The 22,168-nt window shown below is 42.7% G+C and overlaps 2 protein-coding genes across 14 annotated transcripts in view; one reads left to right on the top strand and one right to left on the bottom strand.

Annotated features, from left to right (window-relative positions):
- SOD3 (superoxide dismutase 3) overlaps nt 1-22,168 on the bottom strand; it is a 155,565-nt gene that overhangs the window by 10,798 nt on the left and 122,599 nt on the right. The window lies entirely within an intron of this gene.
- CCDC149 (coiled-coil domain containing 149) overlaps nt 1-22,168 on the top strand; it is a 118,909-nt gene that overhangs the window by 54,327 nt on the left and 42,414 nt on the right. For all 8 annotated transcript variants that reach the window (XR_008717013.1, XM_055588156.1, XM_055588160.1 and 5 more), the window contains one exon: nt 10,547-10,654. Coding sequence is in view for 7 of the 8 variants with exons in the window: in XM_055588156.1 (XP_055444131.1) it covers nt 10,547-10,654 (108 nt within the window). In the remaining variant the exon portion in view is untranslated. The remainder of the gene's footprint in view (nt 1-10,546; nt 10,655-22,168) is intronic.

Genomic DNA, 22,168 nt, shown 5'->3' with positions numbered 1-22,168 from the left:
TGAGGTCGTGAGGGTAGAGTCCTCATGAGCGGATTCAGCGCCCTTCTGAGAGTTATGAGAGAGCATGCTTTGTCTGCCATGTGAGTACAAAACCAGAAACCTACCACCTGAAAGAGGGCGCTCCCCAGAACCTGACAGTACTGGCACCTTGATCTCCAATTCCCTGCCTCTAAAACTGTGAGACATAAACTTCTGTTGTTTATAAGCCACCCAGTCTGTGGTGCTTTGTTGTAGCAGCTCGAGCTGGCTACAAATGTATTGCGAGTTCTTCTCAAATATAGGCAGAAGCAGTACCGCATCCGCAGCTTTGCAGTGCTTTGCGCTTTTCAGAGGCCGTGTGCGTATGGTGTGCCTGCACACGGGTATCCATGTATGTGTGTCATCTGCCAGCTGGCTTCTGCGGCCTCACGGCAAGTTAGGTCTTTCCTAAAGTTGAAAGGCAATAGATAAAAGCTGAGGTTCTGGCATCCAGCTTGGGGGATTCAAGTATAATACTTTCACTTGCTGACTGGCTGATCTGGGGCAAGCTGTGTAACCTTTCTGAGACTCAGTTTCCTCCTCTCCAAAGTGAACGTAATCATGAGATAGATTCATAAGATTTTCATAAAGAATTACTGTGATAACCTGTATAAAGCCTGTTGCCTGTGCTTGGTGAGTGCTCAGTGTTGTTGTTCAGTTGCTCAGTAGTGTCCAGCTCTTTGTGATCCCATGGGGAGCTCACTGGGTGTTGCCTAAGTCTTTCATTTTTCTTGTGACTTGTCCAAGGTCATACAGCAGGTGAATAGAGCAGGACTAAAAATCCAAATCTGCTAGTGTGTTGTTCAGTGTTATAATTTAGGTTTTTGTTCCTTATTTGACTCTGAGGCTGTTTGAATTGGAAAGAGCATGTGCTCAGTCACTCATTCATGTCTGACTCTTTGCGACCCCATGGACTGTAGACCGCCAGGCTCCTCTATCCATGGGGATTCTCCAGGCAAGAATACTGGAGTGGGTTGCTATGCCTTCCTCCAGGGCATCTTCCCAACCTAGGGATTGAACCCAGGTCTCCTGCATTGCAGGCAGATTCTTTACCATCTGAGCCACCAGAGAAGTCCAGGAAAAAGCATAGTCAACATTTAATCCAACCCGTTTTGGAAGTTCAAAGATGAAGTGCTTTATGTGAAGCCCTCTGCGTAAGCAGTGGTTGAGAACCAGAAACTGAGCTAGAAATCTGTATCTGTTAGGCCAGTGCTCTTTCTTGTGGCAACCAGTGTCCGGTCATAATATCTACCTGTTTTTTGTCTCCTCTTCTCAGGATAGACAAGAACATTCACGTTTGTAGTTCTAGAAATATGGTTGTCAGTCGAGGCTCTCTTTTAGAATTTAGAATCCTTTTTAGAACAACTCAATTTCCAATGGCAAATCATCTGTTAAAGAAGCAGTGAAGAAATCGTGACAACAGTGATTTCACTAATAGCTTCTCAGGGGATGTTGAAATGAAAATTTCTTCTTGATACTCCAGGCAGAACTATACACAGAGCACCTCTCTGCAGTGCAGTGCAAGATCACCAAAAGATCTCAGATGACCCTTGAAATATTTTTCTTTTGCTAAACAAGCAGTTCCTCCAAAGGAGATAAAGGGGAATTTAAATGATCTGGGGTTAATCTTCTTACAGGTTGGGATTCTTTGGGGTCATGGCAACACAGTTTTCCCCTAGCAGACTCCTCCTTGAATAAACAATCAAACACATCTTTGTCTTTGCCTGTTTTGATTTCAAGCAGAGGTACCAGGGGAGGTATTCCTCTTAGTTCCGGGAGGGGGCCTTTGCTTTCTTCCCTTAAAAAGTGATGGCTTATTTGGATGATGACATGCGCCAGAATGACAACCCTGGAGAAATCAGAGCACGGAATGACCCTTTGTAGAATGGGAGGGAATCTTTTGCTTCAGCAGAAAATCTTCTTCGTGAATCTTATTTTAGTCCCGTGACCACAAATCAGAGCAACTTTGTATATGCATTCCAGTTTGATGCTCAGAACCTAAAACTTCCTTCAAAAGTCTTGAGTGCTTTGAGATGTTTCTTTTTATAACACTTTGAACAGTACAGCTTCACTGTTACACCAGGGAAACTGGGAAGAAATCCAGGGTTCAGCCTGTGGGAAACCCCCACCCACCCACACTTCCTTCTGAGTGCTACTGCCTCCTGCTCAGAAGCCCTTCGAGTCCTTGCAACAGCTTTTGTCAGAAAGGTGAGGGCTTCCCCCAATTTATAGATGGAGGGATTTAAGCTCATTGAGTCTAAAGAACTTGGGAGCTATTACAGGAGCCGCTAAAGTGGCAGATGCAGAACCATAATGGCCAAGATTAAGCAAACATTTATTTACATAGCAACCTCCTCAGCCCATAGAAGAGCATTTGCCTGTGGGCCTGGAAATGCCTGCCTTCTCCAGTGTGTGTTTGGAGATTGTGAGGTGAGAGTAGTTGGGCCGAGGGCTCCTTACGCAGCCGAAAACTGTGTGACTGTGTGGAATGAACTCTCTTTCGGGTGGTTGTTTTTTGTAAATAAGAAAGCTGTTGCTGTAGCAGAGGTTTGGCAGTTGCTGTGAACAGGGCGCCATTGCTCAGCAAAGCAAGTTTCACTCTGTTAACACAGGAGTCGCTGCAGACCAAAGCAGCGGAGTAGAAATTGCAATTAAATTTGCTATCAATCACACCACTCAAGTATACTCCACATTTTCTCAAACTTTTTTTTTTTTTTTTTTTTTTACATATTCTTACTTAATTGAGTACTTTGCACTACTGGAGGTGTGAGTTTAAAGGGTTCAGGTGATAAACACCATGTAGTTGAGGAGCATTTTCTAAATCTGGTCTCTTTCTCACAGTTTAAAAAAAAAAAAGTAGTCTTGAGGAAGTGCCTAGGCCACGTTTTTACCTGCCTCTCTCTTATTTTTTTTTCCCCTCCAATTTTTAAATCCTGGTTTTGATATGTCAGCTAGCTGAGAAGGCAGTTACAGGATTTTCTGGTACACATCACTTTTACGTTATGATGGAGAATTATGAGAGTCATTATGATGACTTTTCCATGGCTAGGTTTCTGAAGTGGTGTATATCTCATAAATTACAAAGTTTTCAGGATAACTCAAGGGATCATAACTGAAATGTTGCTCCTTTCCCCTCCAGGTGGCTGAATTATTTAAGAACTTGGGTGAAAACATGTGGCCTTCCCATTTTGCTGCCCTTCCCAGTGTCTTGTTAGTGCAAGGTTGGAAGGTTAATGTTAAACTTTTCATCACTTTCTTTCATTTTGTTTTTATCTGTTGGAGAGGAAAATCTTTTCCTCTACCTTCTTAGGTTCAGTGCATGGGGGCCTGCAAATTTAACTGACAAAAGCAGATAACAGGAGAAAAAAGCAATTTTATAAATGTTTTATGTTCATGGAAGTTCACAGAGAAGAAAAAATAGTAAAAGTGTTAGTCGCTTAGTCGTGTCCAGCCCTTTATGACCCCATGGACTGTAGCCCACCAGGCCCCTCTGTCTATGGAATTCTCCAGGCAAGAATACTGATGTGGGTTGCCATGCCCTACTCCAGGGGATCTTCTGACCCCAGAGTTGAACCCAGGTTTCCTGCATTGCAGGTGGATTCTTTATTGTCTGAGCTGCCAGGGAAGTAAAACTCAAAAGAATTATTTAGACTGGGGTGGGAGGAGTTTACATACCATTTTAATAAAAGAAAAGGGCATGTGGGCTTCCAGGGATGATAAATTGTGGGACAGTAACTAGAAAGATATATAGGAAAACCAACAGAAGATAGGGTTATTTTGGTAAGGTTTGTTTGTGCAGACTCATCATGGTGCCGGTTCTCTGTGTCCGGTGATAAGAGATGCTCTTCCCTTTCTGGTACTACAGAGAGGATACTGGTACTACAGATCCTCACAAATAGGAATTTATGCCCTGTTTTTAGGCTGAAAAGGGGAAGGGAGAACATTCTCAGTGTTTGTTGATTCTCAATTGCCTTCAGATCAAAATAATTCTCATGGCAGAGGAGTGTATTTTGGGGTGGCATATACTGATCTCATGTCCAACTTTTCATTTCTTACATCAGTGAGAAAATTGGTAAATAATGGATCTTGTCTCCCCACCTAAAAGATTTAGGGCTGCTCCTTGTAACAGATATCCTGAATTCCCCTCCTTGTAAACCAGTCTTGGTTACTTGATCTTAGAAAACAGGGGTCCTTCAAAGAGATTGTCATTGCCAACGTGATATACCATTAAAAAAAAAAAAACTCCCACCACTTCTTATAAGTTTAAAAAACATGTTGCATCTATAGTGTAAATTTCTATGTTTTTTCTGACATTTATGAAGGAATTCAAACACAGTGGTAGAGGCAAGAGCCAGAGTTTAGGATGCAGCAGGACTTGAAGAAAGCAGCGACAACTCCCCTTGTCCATGTGACCAGTCTGCCTCACTGAGAATTTCTGCAAAAATAAAGCAGAGAGTTTGGGGCAAGATGCACACAGCTCTCTCAACTCCCAGACCTCTGCATTTATAACAACTGTCAGGATGTGTAGTCTTCATCTCTGTGCAGAGAGAATTTCCACAAGCATCATAGTCCCCACACCAGGGGCTGGCCTTGGCTGGTGCTTTTGTGAACATCCATTGTAACTGGGGGTTGACTGGATCCTTGACAAAGGAAGGTGTGTTGGAATAGACAGCTGCAAAGTCCTTTCAGCCTCGGGTCTCCCAGCCATGTTTTTCATCACATCTGTCTTCTCTCTTTTCCGCATCACAATTTTAATATAGAAACTCCAAACTAGAAGAGTGACTTAAATATATAGCTTCTACAATATACTCTAGTATATTCAGCATCCCACTATTATCAGAGTGAAAATGTCAACCTTTTAACATCAGCCCTGGCTATATCTGAATATTAAAAGAGGCTTCTTTTGAAACCTTTTCATGTTTTGCTATTTATGCTACTCCCTGCCCCAGAGACTTAGAGGAAATAATCTCTTGGTTTTGTTTTCTTCCCTGTGAAATCCTTTCCAGTGTTAGACGGTCTGCCACTTTTCCCCTGACATTTCCTTTACATCGTGCAGCTATTCTAAACTGATGGTCACAGAGTCCTTCTCAATAACACAGAGACAAACGCTCTGCATAGCTGATAAATTATAAGCAGGCACCGCGTGTTAGCTTGATGGATGCTTATAGTGAATGTGTGTGAGTCATGGGTGTTATTTTTGGTCAAAAGAATTGTGTGAACTTTTCTCCTCTATTTTGAGTGCTTTGAAATGTACTACTTTTCTTTCTCTCTCTGTCTCTTTTTTTTTTGTTCTTTAAGGTGTTTGTCAAGGAATTAGGCACTGTAACAGAATAGTCATTTTCTAGTTTTCAAAGTTATCGTTTGGGAGTTGAGGAGGTGGAAAGACTGAATAGAAAAGAATTGTGTATTGACAAGTAAGCCAGCCTATGAAATGGGAAAGAAAATTACAGTCACCTGCTTTAGAAGGGGGATCTCCCCCACCCTTCCCTACCCCAAGGGTCAGTTTGAAAGCTGGGGTAGATTATGGTGAATTCCCTTGGAGGAGATGTGATTCTAATTAACCATTGTTTTGCAGCTACTGTCGAAATGCTTGACTTTATTTTAGTAGATTTCTTTTCAGCCAGGCTGCAGAGTAAATAATGTTTGACAATCACATCACTATGTCTCTGAATCGCTGTTTCCTAAAGCAGCCCCGTCCTCTGCTTCGCATATCACTGGAACCTTTGATATATAAACTGAGTGCCTGCCTTGCTCTAACACCCAAATACCAGAAAGTATCTCTGGGCTGAATGCTCTTCAAAGCAGGGCCTAAGGACCAGTGAAAGGCTGCAAGCTGCCATTTCTGGTCCCTGTGACAAAGATAAGTGCAGGAATTGAGAGCAGGTGTTAATATATTTTTTTAATTAGAAGATAATTAATTTACAGTATTGTAATGGTGTCTGCCATACATCAACATGAATCAGCCACAGACATACATGTGTCCCCCCACTCCTGAATCTCCTTCCCACCTCCCTCCCCACCCCATCCCTCCAGGTTATCATAGAGCACTGGCTTTGGGTTCCCTGCATCATACATCAAATTCCAACTGGCTATCTATTTTACATATGGTAAATGTATATATTTCCTTGCTAGCAGTCTGACAGTACGTGTGATTTTATGTCAGGTGAATCTAACAAACACTTGGGGCCTTGAGGTCTTCTTCAATTTGTTTTCCTAGGAGTTGATCTCCATTGTATTTTGCACAAATACTGATATGTGACAGATTGGAGGTCAGGGTCTTTCACCACCACGAGTTCAAGCTGTGCGGGTTAAGCTATTGTGGTTACATCAACGAACCAAGGTCAGGGTCTTCCCACCCACCTAAGGGGCTCAAGCAGTGATTGATTCAGAAAGAGCAGGTCAAGGACGTTGCAGATTTTGTTGTTAACTTTCACTGTTGCTCCCACAAGCGTTTCCTTCTGAACATCTCTTCCACTGTTTTAAGAGAAGCAGGCTCCTGTGAAGGTGAATTTTGCTGTGTCTCCTGCAGATGGGGTGCTGAGATGCTGCGTGCAGGTGCCAGCAGACTCCCTGAGGACACTTTCAACCATGCACCAGCCAGCACTGGGCTGCTCCTTGCACCCTCCCTCTGGGCCAGTCCCTGTGGCCTGGGGTGCCTGTCCCTCCATCTGCTGGGGAGGGATTATGCTTGCTGAGCTAATGTCTGGGAAGTGTTCTGGAGTTCCCTGGAGGAAAAGGAGAGGCTGCCCGCTTGTGATACTTTGTGCTAGCACAGGAGAGCTGCAAGAAGGAGGGGAGGAACCCAGAAAAGAAAATCAAGAATTGAATCATCTCTCTACTGCAGTCCCTGGGGTTAACCTGCTCTAGTGGTTTTAAACTGTTTTCCAAAGTGGAAATCTTGTGATGTGAGAGCGAGAAGGAAGCCGGTTGCCTTCGCCCTACCTGGAACTTGCCCCAGGATATCCACAAGGCTCATGCTTGCTGTTCCTCCTTTTTCAAGTCTTGGTTTAGATGCGGCCTTCCTTGTGACACCTTATGTGGTCTTTCCCCAGTACACGCTGTCCCTTTGCCTGCTGCGTTTGTTTCACATAGCACTCATCATTTAACTCATCGGTCATTATTCATTTTGTTGAAATATAATACAGTTAATATAATGTCATCTATTAAAATGTAAATTTACAAGGGCAAGGGGCTGTGGACTAAAAAATTCATCACAACTTTGAAACTAGAGAGTTATTTGATTTGGTGGGAATGTTAAAGAGTCTGAGCCCTGGAGGCAGCATCTCAATAGCTCTGAGAAAACTGCTCCGAGGAGGCAGGAGAGAGTCAGGCTATATACAAGTTTGCAATAAAGGGGCCAGGCAGTCAGTCTGAGCATCAAAGATTATTAAGTAGTTAGGAAAACCAGATATCAAGCTAAGGAATTTAATGTTCTTCTATGTATGGGAAGATGCAAGCCTCTGGGCTCACTGAATTCATTCCTTTCATATGCACCTCAACTATCTGGGGCCAAATCCTGTTTCTAGAATGTTTACATCCTTAATTCCTTGTTCACCTTAAGGGGTGGCAGGTGTGGCGGATGGCTGCTTCTTGCAGCCCCCTACCCCCACTCCTCAGCAATTGCCTTTAGGGGGTGGCGGCATCTGCCGGATCGCTGGCATAGTGCTCCCTTTTGGGAGCCCCCATTCACATTAGGAGGCCAGAAATCATGGACGGCTGTGACATTTCTTGCCCACCGATATGGCAGGAAATACTTTATTTCACAAGACTTTGTCTGTATTGCTCACTGTTGTATCTCCAGAGTCTAAAAATTGTGCCTGACACATAGTGGGCACTCCCTGAATATTTGTTGTCTAAATGAATGGGTGACTGAGTGCAGGGGCAGGATGACAAAGGAGAAAGCTGTATCCAAGGAGCCTTTCTGCCAATCTGCCCAACTGTCCACTGAGTGAGTGAGTTGGAGCCACTGGAAGGGCAGAGTCAACGAGAGATGACCAGCCTTTAACCAGTGCCTACTATACATCAAGCACTGTAGAAGATGTCCTAGGTTCATTATTCAATGAAAGTATCAATTTATTACATGAACTACGTATGGTTAGCTCCATTTCATGCGTGAAGAAACTCAAGAGGTTAAGAGACTTACTTAAGGTCACCCAGTCCAGTTAGTGGCAGAACTGGGACCCAACTTAGTCTATGATTCCTTCTGGAGAAATTTCCAAAAGTCGTCTGTTGATCATAGTATCTCTTGTTTCTTTGCTCTTCTGCCTGCAAAATGGGGGTGAATTTTCCTTATCCTTCACCAAATTTTTATCTGATAAGGACAGGAATCTGGGAAAATTGGAAAAAAACTATTACAAGATATGAGCTTTGCAAATATGGGGTTGAGAATTAGGTCACGTTTTTGAATAATGTTCACAATTAAGCAAGTGGAAAACAGGACTGGGTTGAATCCTGCCAAGTGGGGATGAGCGGGGTTTCTATGCAACGTTACGTTCTATGAACTGGTTTCAGTTTGTTATTATTCCAGACATTTCTAGGCTAAGACCACAAACTTCAGACTCAACCTATTATCTTTAATTTAAGAAATATTTATGGAGCATCCACTAGGTTCTCGAGGTAGACCAGTAGAGAGAACAAAGTTCCTTGCCCTTAACGGAGCTTCTCTCTTATTAGGGAGAGAGAGACGGGAAATTAACACTGAGCAATAAACATATGTCAACATATGGCAATAAACAAGAAAGTAAACTACATGGTATGTTAAGAGATGGAAATGCTATGGAAATAAAAAGTAGTGCAGGGGACAGGGCTTGGGCATTCAGGGGAGGTAGGCAGTTTGCACCATTAGACAGTGGTCCACATGGGCCCTTTGAAATGATGCACTTTGAACAAAGACCTCAAAAAGTCAGGGAGTGAGCCAAGAGGTATCTGGGAGGGAGAGTATTCTAGTCCAAGAGAACCGACAGAGGGAGCGATGCTGAGATGGGTCCTGCCTGCACTATGCGGAGAACAGCCATAAGGTGGGCTCGCGAGGAGCTGAATGGGGCCTACCTTGACAGTAGAGATGCTGGATATTCCGATGGCTGGAATATGGGAGATGAAATAAAGTGAGGAGTCAAGAGTGAGCCAAGGTTTAGTCTTTATATTAGTCTTTCACTTTCATTCCCCTTTGATTACCTAACATAACTGAGTATTCCTGGAAGTATTAGCATTGAAGTCTTTGGAGATTTAGCCAACTGCATTTGCACTCATCCACAGTGTCTCTGGATTTGAATTTCTTCAGCTATCACAGGGCAGGAATCTAAAATATGACTCTCAAACCCCTTGTATGACTGTTTCTGAAAAATGCCTCTTCAGGAGTCATATTCCGATTGCTGGCTTGCTTGCCTCCCTCCTTCCTTCATTCATTTATTCATCAGGAGTCTTTAAAACATTTGCTGAAATGAGAGCACTTCCTGGAGCAATGTCCTTGGAGGCTTAGGAAGGAGGAAAAAGAATCTGTACCTTTGAATAGTTCGTTTCTTCTTGTTGAGGTTAGATAAGAGCACAATAAGCAAGGTGAGAATTAGAACAAATTAGCAAAATTTGAATAGTATAGAAGCAGCAGCCATTAGACTATTAGACTATTTACTACTAGGTATTACTATTAGCCATTAGACTATTTACTATTAGGTAAAGTTGAATAGTAAGTTACAAGCTTGAATAGATGAAAGCATGCACATAGTTTGGGAACAGATGTAAATTCAGGTTCAGGGAAACTGAGAAGGGTGGGAGCATGGTAAAGGATGCTCAAGCAGTCCAGAGGAACCGGCTATGATGTGTTGATGAAGCTGGACTGAGGGAGGGGAGAACTGCCCATGTGGGCTAGCGGGATCTGGTCTGAGCAGGAAGAAGTCTTAAGGAAGCGATGCCATTACAAAGACTGGACTCGAAGGCGCTCATGCTGGCTGTTTGGTACTCTGGGAACTAAAACAGGGGAATAAGGAGGTGAGCAAAGCAGCTTAGGAAGTTGTTGCATTACCCTGGATCCTGATTTCTGTAATCATTATACCTCACCAGTCTCTTGTCTGACTGATTTTTTTGATCAAAATTCTGGGCATTAAGGTGGCAAAGAAAAGTTCATTAAACATGATCTATTTGAAGGAAAAAACTATCCAAACAAGGAAATGAAACTTTTCCATTATTGTTGGCCCAAAGTTAGCATTGAACTCTAGGACTGCTTGTAAGAGTTTTCATGAGGAGCTCTTTAAAAAAAAAATGTCAAGTAAGACCAAGTCCTCCATCACTTGTCTGTGAGCCATTCTGGAAATAAAGAACATCCCCAAATTGAGGTTCATGGCCAATTTTATTTCCCTCCATGCGGTTGTAATGGCGTGATTTTCACACTCGCTATATTCGTACATGTGTTTACTCTAAAGGGCTTGTGTGCTTCAGCTGGGCTTGGATGCTGACTGCAATAAGCCTAATAAAACCTCACATTTCTCCACTCCTCCATTTCTGATTATATTTCATAATGTGTTGATATTTGCAGGCTAATCTTGCACAACTATTGAGAGATTCTCAGGACCGAAATAAACATCTGGGAGAAGAAATTAAAGAACTTCAGCAAAGGCTCGGAGAAGTCCAGGGTGACAATAAGGTACTGTGAATATTTAAAGACAAGAAGCTCTCCTGAGTAATTTTGTGCCATAGATTTATGTATGGTGCATCAGAAAAATGTAATACAGCATTTGTGTAAAAATTTGTTATAGATTTTTACATTTACAATGGAAATTCAGTTTAGCATTTCTTATCTTTATTACATTCCCTTTGCATGTATCCGTGCACATGCGTCTGTGTGTGTTTCTGGGTTGTTCTAAAATATTGTCACAACCCATTGTAGAAGTTTCATTATGTTCAGCTTGGTGCTGAATAACATTGTGGTTGAGGGCAAAATAAAACCCAAATGCTATACTTTCTCTCTTCTATACAAATAATGGATTTGTGGCTCAGATGATTTGGAATTATTCACATTCGGTTTTGAATTTTAAGTAGTCATCCTACTAATTATGTTCACATAACCAATTTATTTTATTGCTAAATTTGGCAATTTGTATGGAACATTGCTCAAAATCCACTGCTTGGTATTAATCAAACTCCCCTGTTGGCAACGTTAATTATAAAATATGAACTCATAAACTCCAAACTAAATGTGAACACTCTCTCTCCCAGCTGAAGCTGTGAACAAAAGTACAATTGAGAAAAGGAAGAAAAACTACCCAAGTTTAATTCTGTCCCCCGCCCCCCAAATAATTTCCTGTTTTTCCAAGATAACTTCAATTTTAACTTCTTGCTAGAGGCAGCTTTCACAACAGGGATGGCCTTTGGAGTTTGACTCAAGAAAACTACATGGAAGGAGGTGCTTTCTTGGGAAATGTCTTTTGAATGGCACCAAATCCCCTGACAAATGATGGGCATGTTCAGCGTTGCTGGGAGTCATTGGTGATCAGGAGGTGCCATTTTGAAAGATGCTCATTCTTTTTTAAAAAAAATGCACGGAAGTGTCTGGATCATCCAGAGAACCCTTCCATGACAAAAGAGCAGAGAGGATTGTGTGTTTACTGCTGGCTGAAGGGGATCAACCTAAGGGCGTACTGGGGAGTCCTCTACGCAGCCTCTTCTCCACTTGCTGCTGCTGCTGCTAAGTCACTTCAGTCGTGTCTGACTCTGTGCGACCCACAGATGGCAGGCAGCCCACCAAGCTCTGCTATCCCTGGGATTCTCCAGGCAAGAACACTGGAGTGGGTTGCCATTTCCTTCTCCAATGCATAAAAGTGAAAAGTGAAAGTGAAGTCGCTCAGTCGTGTCTGACTCTTCACGGCCCCATGGACTGAAGCCTACCAGGCTCCTCCTTCCATGGGATTTTCCAGGCAAGAGTACTGGAGTGGGTTGCCATTGCCTTCTCCACTTCTCCACTTAGTCTGCCTTTAAAATTTTTTTAAAAACTCTTGGATTTAACATACTATATTTGCAAAAGTAAGCTCTGCTATTCTCAGTCATGAAATAGGAGGTGGATGAGAATGCCTAAGAAAGGTACTAATTAACCCTAGACAAGCTAATCAGGCCTTCCAAAATGACTTAAGCTCTGTAACCTAGGTGTTTGGCCAAAAATTAAAGGCCAGGCCTTCTTAGTCACTCCCACAAGTTATAACATCAGAGTAAGTTTTTCCAGAGACTAAAATCAGGCATGTACAATCCTGTCCTTTAAATCTGTAAAAATATTGCAGGAATTTTGAGATGAAATGGGGCTTCCTTGATGGCTCAGACAGTAAAGAATCTGCCTGCAATGCAGGAGACCTGGGTTAAATCCCTGGCTCCGGAAGAAGCCCTGCAGAAGTAAATGGCAACCCACTCCAGTATTCTTGCCTGGAGAATGCCATGGACAGAGGAGCCTGGTGGGCTACAGTCCATGGGGTCGCAAAGAGTTGGACATGACTAAGTGACTAATACACTTGGAAGTGATATAAATCCACAAAATACTAAAACACTTTGAAACGTGATATTTGGATTCATGGTTCTTCTTGACTGATTTTTTTGCTTCTTTTCTTTTTTATTTTCTGGGCTACCCCCAACTCTCCTAAACACACCTCTGTCTCACCTTTTGGTCACTTATAATTGTATCACTTTGTAGGCATGAGATATTCTAGGCATTGACATTTGCAACTGATATTTCAAGGAAAGAAAGGGAGGGGGTGTGCACATAAGTGTGTGTGTGAGTGTGTGTGAAACACTAAGCGCAGGTCTGGGGCTGCTTTTGCATTGGCACCATCTGAACTTCATGATTTGCCTGCATTCTGGGTCTTTATTCCAGTAGCTGAACACATTTATCAAACTTGCTTTTCTCAACCAAGGTTTAGGATTTAGTGACTCATTTTCATGGCCTGTGAAGTAATTTGCTTGCCAAAAGGTGCAGGGAAGATGTTATAATGTTCAGTAGACCCTGTATCTCAATATCCAGACCTCTCCTCCTCAAAAAAGACCAGTTACAGTGAGCCTCAGAAATTCCATTTATTCTCATTTGCATCTAAAGTAATAGGGCTGGTTTATTTTCAGCCCCCTGTGAGTCATGTTCATCCTCCCCGCTACCCTCACCCCCAGTCATCAACATTAAGGCCAGATGACTCATTCAGTAATGACACCAGCCATCATGAGAAACTCAGAGGCCTCTGTTGAAGGGTGGCCATGAGTGTGTGGTAGGAAATGAGTTAACCCCACCTTCGCTTTTTATTCATTGCGTCACTCACAGCTCCAGCCTTCCCATCACCTTCTGAATCCAGTCCCACCTCCCTACCTTGGTGTACTGGATCCCTATTATCCAGCCCCTCCTAATTTCTCCAGCCACATCTCTTGCCATTAGTCGCCTCATACCTCCACCCTGCAGTGCTCATTTCAGCCTCTTTCTGGAGCCATACTGCTGTGTGCCTCAGGACCTTTGCACCTGCTGCCACAGTCTGGAACACTCTTCCCCTTTACTTCTGCAAACTCCCGCTTATCTTTCAGGTCATAGGTCAGATGTAGCCTTCTCCAACCCTTAGGGGCTTTCCTGCACACACCAACAGTGTCCTACTCTTTCCCCTCTGCTTGTACTTTTGTGGCTCTCCTCCCATAAGCGCAAACCCTTTGCAGGCCAAATTCCTGGTATCCATAGGAATTAGCATTCTTAGTTTGTGATGCATAGATTTTATTTAATAGATCTTTTAAAATTTTTAATCAGAGGATAATTGCTTTACAATGTTGTGTTGGTTTCTGCCAAACGACAATGTGAATCAGCTATAAGTCTACATAAATACCCCCTCCCTCTTGAGCCTTCCTCCAACTCATACTCTATCCCACCCCTTTAGGTTGTCACAGAGCACTGGGCTGGGCTCCCTGTGTTACAGCAACTTCCCACTAGCTATCTGTTTTACACATGGTAATGTATATGTTTTGATGCTACTCTCTCAATTCATCTACCCTCTCCTTCATCCATTATTCTCTATCTGTGTCTCTATTCCTACCCTGCAAATAGTGTGATCAGTACAATTTTTCACCCTGCAAATAGTGTGATCAGTACCATTTTTCTAGATTCCATATATATTTGTTCTCTTTGACTTACTTCACTCTGTGTAACAGGCTCTAGGTTCATCCACCTTAGTTCAACTGATTCAAATTCGTTCCTTTTTGTGGCTGAGTAATATTCCATTTATATATGTACCACAACTTCTTTATCCATTCATCTATTGATGGACATCTAGGTTGCTTCCATGTCCTGGCTATTGTAAATAGTGCTGCAGTGAACGTTGAGATACATGTTTCTTTTTGAATTATGGTTTTTCTCAGGGTATATGCCCAGTAGTGGGATTGCTGGGTCATATGGGAGTTTTACTCCTATTTTTTTTTAAGGAATCTCCATGCTGTTCTCCATAGTGGCTGTATCTATTTAATAACAGATCTTTAATGAAGCAATGGAATAGGATAAATGAATGAATAAAGGAAATGTAAAAAAAAAAAGAGCAAAAAAATTCAAGAAAGAGGAAGAGAAAAAGAAAAAGAACACAAGAAAATAGAAGACTGACTGTCCATCTGGTTGTCATCACTAACTTGCTTTGTAGGGTGAAGACTAATTTAGAAATCTGGAGAAAGGAGTTAGAAAGCAAACCATTCCATTCAAGAAAAACCTGAAGAAAACCAAACCTAAGCTGTGAGACCTTGGGAAACCCCTGGAGGGGTCAGGGAGAGCTATGGTTGAGCCTAAGTAGATGTGGGATGAGACTCCTGCTCCTAGACTGGCTCAAGCCTATTCAATTCAAGAAATAATAATTGATGTTGTTTAATTCCTAACTCCCCATATTCTGAACAGAAGGGCTGATGGCATCAATTAGAAGCAACTATTAAAGTGGAATTTTTTTTTTTTTATCTTTAAGTTGCCATTTTAACTGATGACCCTTCGCCATATTTTGGGAAGCCCAGATTCTAGACGTTAAGTACATTTAAGAAACAAGGTGATAGAAAATTACTTGCCTTGGTTATTTTAAGGTAGACTAATTTTTCCATTTGTTCAGCTAGAGCCTTGTAACCCTACGTGCCATAAAGCATTTTCAAACAGCCTCTTGAGAGATTTGTTGCCACCCTGGCTTACAAGCAGCTTGGTACTCACACAGGGCTGGCAGGTGGATGGTGGGCTTCCGTGATCAACATCACCTAGTATTCTCTGAGCATAGCCCAATAATTTCTCAAGGCTCGCAGACAGATACAATGCCCCAGTCCAAACCAGACGAGGGGCGGGAAAAGGGAAGCCTAGTAGATGTCCTCCCCTTTCTTGATAATTATACCTCTGAAAGGTTAAAGAAGGAAGGGAGGACTTACACCTCCACAGATCTCCCTGGGGAAAGCTCTTCACGAGGGTGGATTGCCCAGGGCTCTTTGTGTGTCCGTCTGTGAGGAATAAGGACCAATTACATGGGAAGACCCAGCAGTGCTAGGACCTCAAGTCTGGAAAGCAGCCCACTGAGAGAATTACAGCTTCCCTTCCTGCCCCCACCATACTCCTGCTTCCGCTTCTGAGCAGACATTAGAAAAAGAGAAGTTTCAGGGAAAGGGGACCAGGAGGAAGAAGGAGGTCTTTGAGAATTTAAGAATCAGTAAGAGGCACAAAGGTCCCCAGTGGCTCAGCGGTAAAGAATCTACCTGCAATGCAGGAGACCCAGGTCTGATCTCTGGGTCAGGAAGATCCCCTGGAGAGGGAAATGGCAACCCACTTCAGTATTCTTGCCTGGGATATCCCATGGACAGAGGAGCCTGGCGGGCTACAGTCCACGGGATCACAAAGAGTCAGACACGACTGAAGCAACTGAGCACATGTGCACACAAGAGGCACGAAACCAACCAAGCATACTTGACTCACAGATATCCAGAAGGGGGCTGGTGAGCCTGCTGCTCCTAAGAGGGAGCCTGGCTGGTAGTGCTGTGCCGACTTCTGTGGTATAAACACTGGTGCCATGACATTTAAATATCAGGCCAGCAAATCGAAGTCACTGAATTGGAAGTTAGAAAGCTTGGCACTCCAGAAAGAGCCAGCTCCAGCCTCCCACTGCCAAATGGTATAGTCTAGAATAGTCCAGAAGGTCCATCTTTGGAAACTGCTAGACCAGATTTATATTCTAGCTCTGTCAGTTATGATCTGTGTGCATGTTATTACCTTGTGCAAGTCATTTGTCTCTCTGGGCCTCAGTTTCCTCATCTGTAAAATGGGAGTAATTATATCTCATGTAGACTTGCTGTCAGTTTTCATCATTATTCATCAATACATAATTGGGAACTCCCTGTGTGCTGATTAATGTTCTAGGTGCTATGATTACATCAAGGAATAAGAAAGACAAGGTACCCAGTCTCACAGATATACAGTCTAGTTGGGGAGACAGAGGGTAAGAAAATTAAGTAGTTATATACACAATCATCAGACAGTGTTTAGTGCTAGGAAGAAAAGAAAACAGGAGATTTAATGATTAGAATTGTGTGTGTACATCAATATTATGTTTATAAAGGGTGTAATATAGTGTCTGGCATCCAGTAAGCACTCCATGAAGGGTAAACATTGCTGGTATCTTTAGCACAACCTGGGCCCAGATCAGCTTAGAGTCCTCTTGTATAAAATTTCCACCAGGAATCTCAAGGTCGTTTTACCTGTTGATCAGCTGTTTCCAGTGGACCAGGTGGGCATATGCCTCCCATTAGAGACACAGACTGAGGTGAGAAGCCTGGCACCTTGCATTTTATGTACCCCTTGTGGAATAAGCACCTAATGGAATATACCAGGAGTGGCATCTCATGTTTCTGTTGGGTTTTCTAGGCCACTTGCTTTTATGTTTCCTTCATTTTACAGGTTACGGCACTTTTAGTACAGAAAAACGATAATGCAATGCGAGGCACTCAAAACCAAGGAACGTCAGGTGGGCAGTGTCAGGCAGTCACTTTTACTGGGCCCCTGCTGGCCAATTTAAATGTAACTGTTTGCAATTGTGCATAAACATGTGGTTTTGCCCTTAATAATGAGCTTTATGTTACACCAGCCGACAGTCTTTAAATAACTCTGTTTTATCTGGTATTGGCACCATAAAATGATAGACCCTTTCTGTGAACATACCTCTATTGACATGGGGCTTTTGGATGGATTCAGCAAGCAAACCAATTGAGCAAAGCCACCAGCCAATAAAGATCGACCAATGAGCATGCAGGGGATTTATTAAAGTATACTTTGTTTTTATTAAAAAAAAAAAAAAAAAGAGTGCTCAGCTGTGTATGTTTGTAACAGTCCAGGATGAGGGATCAGAGAGCTCTTCATAAACATTTCCTCTTTATGCTTCAAAGGAACACTGAGATGTCCTAGCCTGTGGGAAGCCCACATGAAGAGGGCACTCTAATGAAGAGCTCTCACCCTGGGTAATTAGAAATTAATTACCAAGAATCAATCTAACTCAATGCAACTATGAACCATGCCATGTAGAGCCACCCAAGACGGACAGATCATGGTGGAGAGTTCTGACAAAATATGGTCCACTGGAAAGGGGAATGGCAAACCACTTCAATATTCTTGCCTTGAGAACCCCATGAACGTTAAGAAAAGGCAAAAAAACAGGACACTGAAAGATGAACTCCCCAGGTCGGTAGGTGCCCAATATGCTACTGGAGATCAGTGGAGAAATAATTCCAGAAAGAATGAAGAGATGGAGCCAAAGCAAACACAACACCAAGTTGTGGATGTGATAGAAGCAAAGTCTGATGATGTAAAGAGCAATATTGCATAGGAACCTGGAATGTTAGGTCCCCGAATCAAGGCCAATTTAAGTGGTCAAACAAGAGATGGCAAGAGTGAATGTTGACGTTTTGGGAATCAGTGAACTAAAATGGACTGGAATGGGTGAATTTAACTCAGATGACCATTATATCTACTACTGTGAGCAAGAATCCCTTAGAAGAAATGAAGTAGCCGTCATAGTCAACAAAAGAGTCCAAAATGCAATACTTGGATGCAATCTCAAAAACAACAGAATGATCTCTGTTCATTTCCAAGGCAAGCCATTCAATATAACAGTAATCCAAGTCTATGCCCTGACCAGTAATGCTGGAGAAGCTGAAGTTGAAAGTTTCTATGAAGACCTATAACACCTTCTAGAACTAACACCCCCAAAAGATGTCCTTTTCATTACAGGGGACTGGAATGCAAAAGTAGGAAGTCAAGAAACACCTGGAGTAACAGGCAAATTTGGCCTTGGAGTACAGAATGAACCAGGGCAAAGGCTAATAGAGTTTCACCAAGAGAATGCACTGGTCATAGTAAACACCCTCTTCCAACAACACAAGAGAAGACTCTACACATGGACATCACCAGATGGTCAATATCAAAATCAGATTGATTATATTTTTTGCAGCCAAAGATGAAGACGCTCTATACAGTTAGCAAAACCAAGACCAGGAGCTGACTGTGGCTCAGATCGTGAACTCCTTATTGCCAAATTCAGACTTAAACTGAAGAAAATGGGGGAAACCACTAGATCATTCAGGTATGACCTAAATCAAATCCCTTACGATTATACAGTGGAAGTGAGAAATAGAGTCAAGGGATTAGGTCTGATAGAGTGCCTGAAGAACTATGGACAGAAGTTCGTGACATTGTACAGAATACAGGGATCAAGACCATCTCCAAGAAAAAGAAATGCAAAACAGCAAAATGGCTGTCTGAGGAGGCCTTACAAATAGCTGTGAAAAGAAGGGAAGCGGAAACCAAAGGAGAAAAGGAAAGATATACCCATTTGAATGCAGAGTTCCTAAGAATAGCAAGGAGAGATAAGAAAGCCTTCCTCAGTGATCAGTGCAAAGAAATAGAGGAAAACAATAGAATGGGAAAGACTAGAGATCTATTCAAGAAAATTAGAGATACCAAGGGAACATTTCATGCAAAGATGGCACAATAAAGGACAGAAAGGGTATGAACCTAACAGAAGCAGAACATATTAAGAAGAGGTGGCAAGAATATACAGAAGAACTATACAAAAAAGATCTTCATGACCCAGATAACCACGATCGTGTGATCACTCACCTAGGGCCAGACATCCTGGAATGTGAGGTCAAATGGGCCTTAGGCAGCACCACTATGAATAAAGTTAGTGGAGGTGATGAAATTCCAGTTGAGCTATTTCAAATCCTAAAAGATGATGCTGTGAAAGTGCTGCACTCAATATGCCAGCAAATTTGGAAAACTCAGCAATGGCCCCAGGACTGGAAAAGGTCTGTTTTCATTCCAGTCCCTATAAATGGCAATGCCAAAGAATGCTCAAACTACCCCACAATTGCACTCATCTCACACGTTAGTAAAGTAACGCTCAAAATTCTCCAAGCCAGGCTTCAATAGTACATGAACTGTGAACGTACAGATGTTCAGGCTGGTTTTAGAAAAGACAGAGGAACCAGAAATCAAATTGCCAACATCTGTTGGATCATTGAAAAAGTAAGAGAGTTCCAGAAAAACATCTATTTCTGCTTTACTGACTATGCCAAAGCCTTTGACTGTGTGGATCACAACAAACTCTGGAAAATTCTTAAAGACATGGGAATACCAGACCACCTGACCTGCCTCCTGAGAAATCTGTATGCAGGTCAGGAAGCAACAGTTAGAACTGGACATGGAACAACAGACTGGTTCCAAATAGGAAAAGGAGTATGTCAAGGCTGTATATTTTCACCCTGATTATTTAACTTCTATGCAGAGTACATCATGAGAAACACTGGACTGGATGAAGCACAAGCTGAAATCAAGATTGCTGGGAGAAATATCAATAACCTCAGATATGCAGATGGTATCACCCTTATGGCATAAAGCGAAGAAGAACTAAAGAGCCTCTTAATGAAAGTGAAAGAGGAGAGTGAAAAAGCTGGCTTAAAACTCAACATTTGGAAAACTAAGATCATGGCAACTGGTCCCATCACTTCATGGTAAATAGATGGGGAAACAGTGGAAACAGTGACAGACTTTATTTTGTTGGGCTCCAAAATCACTGCAGATGGTGACTGCAGCCATGAAATTAAAAGATGCTTACTCCTTGGGATAAAAGTTATGACCAACCTAGACAGCATATTAAAAAGCAGAGACATTACTTTGCCAGCAAAGGTATGCTAGTCAAAGCTATGGTTTTTTTCAGTAGTCATGTATGGATGTGAGAGCTGGCTATAAAGAAAGCTGAGTGCTGAAGAATTGATGCTTTTGAACTGTGGTGTTGGAGAAAACTCTTACGAGTCCCTTGGAGTGCAAGGAGATCCAACCAGTCCATCCTAAAGGAAATCAGTCCTGAATATTCGTTGAAAGGACTGATGCTGAAGCTGAAACTCCAATCCTTTGGCCACCTGATGTGAAGAACTGACTCATTTGAAAAGCCCCTGATGCTGGGAAAGATTGAAGGTGGGAGGAGAAGGGGATAACAGAGGATGAGATAGTTGGATGGCATCATCAACTCAATGGAGATGAGTTTGAGTGAACTCTGGGAGTTGGTGATGGACAGGGAGGCCTGGCGTACTACAGTCCATGGGTCGCAAAGAGTTGGACATGATTGAGCACCTGAACTGAACCAAGAATTAAAATGAGCGAGAAGTTCCCTTCACCTGTTCTGGCCCTGTCATATCTTACTTTAACTGAGATCTTGACAGTGAACCATAGGCAACACTCAGTTAGTTCAGCAAGCAGCCAGACTAGTTCAACATTTCCTAATGCTTTACTGTCAGATGAATTAGACAAATGAATTTGGTCTCAGAGACCATATTTAAGCTTGTTCTGGTTTGTATGAGCTTATAGCCTGGGTAGAAGACTTATTTTACAGTACACCACCCCCAAATTGGGATACCCTGGTGGCCCAGCAGTAAAGAATCTACCTGCAATGCAGGAATCCCTGGGTTGGGAAGATCTCCTGGAGAAGGAAGTGGTGACCCAATTCAGTATTGTTGCCTAGGAAATCCCATGGACAGAGAAGTTTGATAGGCTACAGTCCATGGGGTTGCAAAGAGTCAGACATGACTTACTGACTAAACAACAACAACTACAATGTACCCAAATTACACTAAAATCAAAACAAATTGAAGCAGCTTTAAAACTGCTTTGTACAACTCTCTAAATTTTGTCCCCCTGGGAACAATGTGTTCTGAACTATCCGAAGATAAGTCAGGAGCTTGCTAGCTGTGTGATCTTGGGCCAGTTCCTTGACCTCTCTATCTCAGTTGTTCTCATCTGTACAATGGAGGTAATAGTGGTACTTGCCTCACAGAGAGTGGTTTGGTTCAATTCAATTCAACACATCTTCATTGAAAACCTGACTCTCTGGTCTGGAAATAGGGTAATAAACCAACCCACTGAATTCCTGCTGTCATGAAGCTTCTATTCTAGTGGGCATAGAAGGACAGTGAGAAAATAGATAGATATATGGTATAACACTGTTTGAACATCTCTGATGTAGTTATTGGTATCATGTAGTGATGATTGGTATTTTCCAGCCTTTTTAGAGATGCAAAATGGTAGGTCTTAGAGTTGACAAAATCTTATATTTGATTGAATACAGTAAAATATGTCAGACAGTGCTAAGTACTAAGTCAACAAGTTACAGCAGGCTAGAGAGCTGTAGGGCTTCCCAGGTGGCGCTAGAGGTAAAGAACCCTCCTGCCAATGCAGGAGACATAAGAGAAATGAGTTAGATCCCTGGGTGGGGAAGATCTCCTGGAGGAGGGCTTGGCCACACCAGTATTCTTGCCTGGAGAATCCCATGGACAGAGGAGCCTGGCAGGTGACAGTCCATGGGGTCACAAAGAGTTGAACATGACTGAGCGACTTCACAGGCACGGAGCTGTGTAGACTGCAGCCTGGAGGGCACTGCTTACATCGGGTGTCAGGAAGGTACTCCTGTCCACATGCCCTTGGTTCCGAGGCCTGAAGGAAATCATACGGGAAGTGCTCCAGGCAGTGAGTGCTGTCATCGGTGAGGAGAGAGGCTGCAGAGTGCTCACTCCAGGACCCTCACCACCAGGGTTCAACTCCCAGCCCTGCCATTTCTAAGGTCTTTAAGGTGGTCAAGTCACTCCACCTCTCTGTCTCCACAGG

Source organism: Bubalus kerabau, chromosome 7 (genome assembly GCF_029407905.1).
Source record: "Bubalus kerabau isolate K-KA32 ecotype Philippines breed swamp buffalo chromosome 7, PCC_UOA_SB_1v2, whole genome shotgun sequence".
Lineage (NCBI taxonomy): Eukaryota > Metazoa > Chordata > Mammalia > Artiodactyla > Bovidae > Bubalus > Bubalus kerabau.
This window is presented reverse-complemented; position numbering and strand designations above follow the sequence as displayed.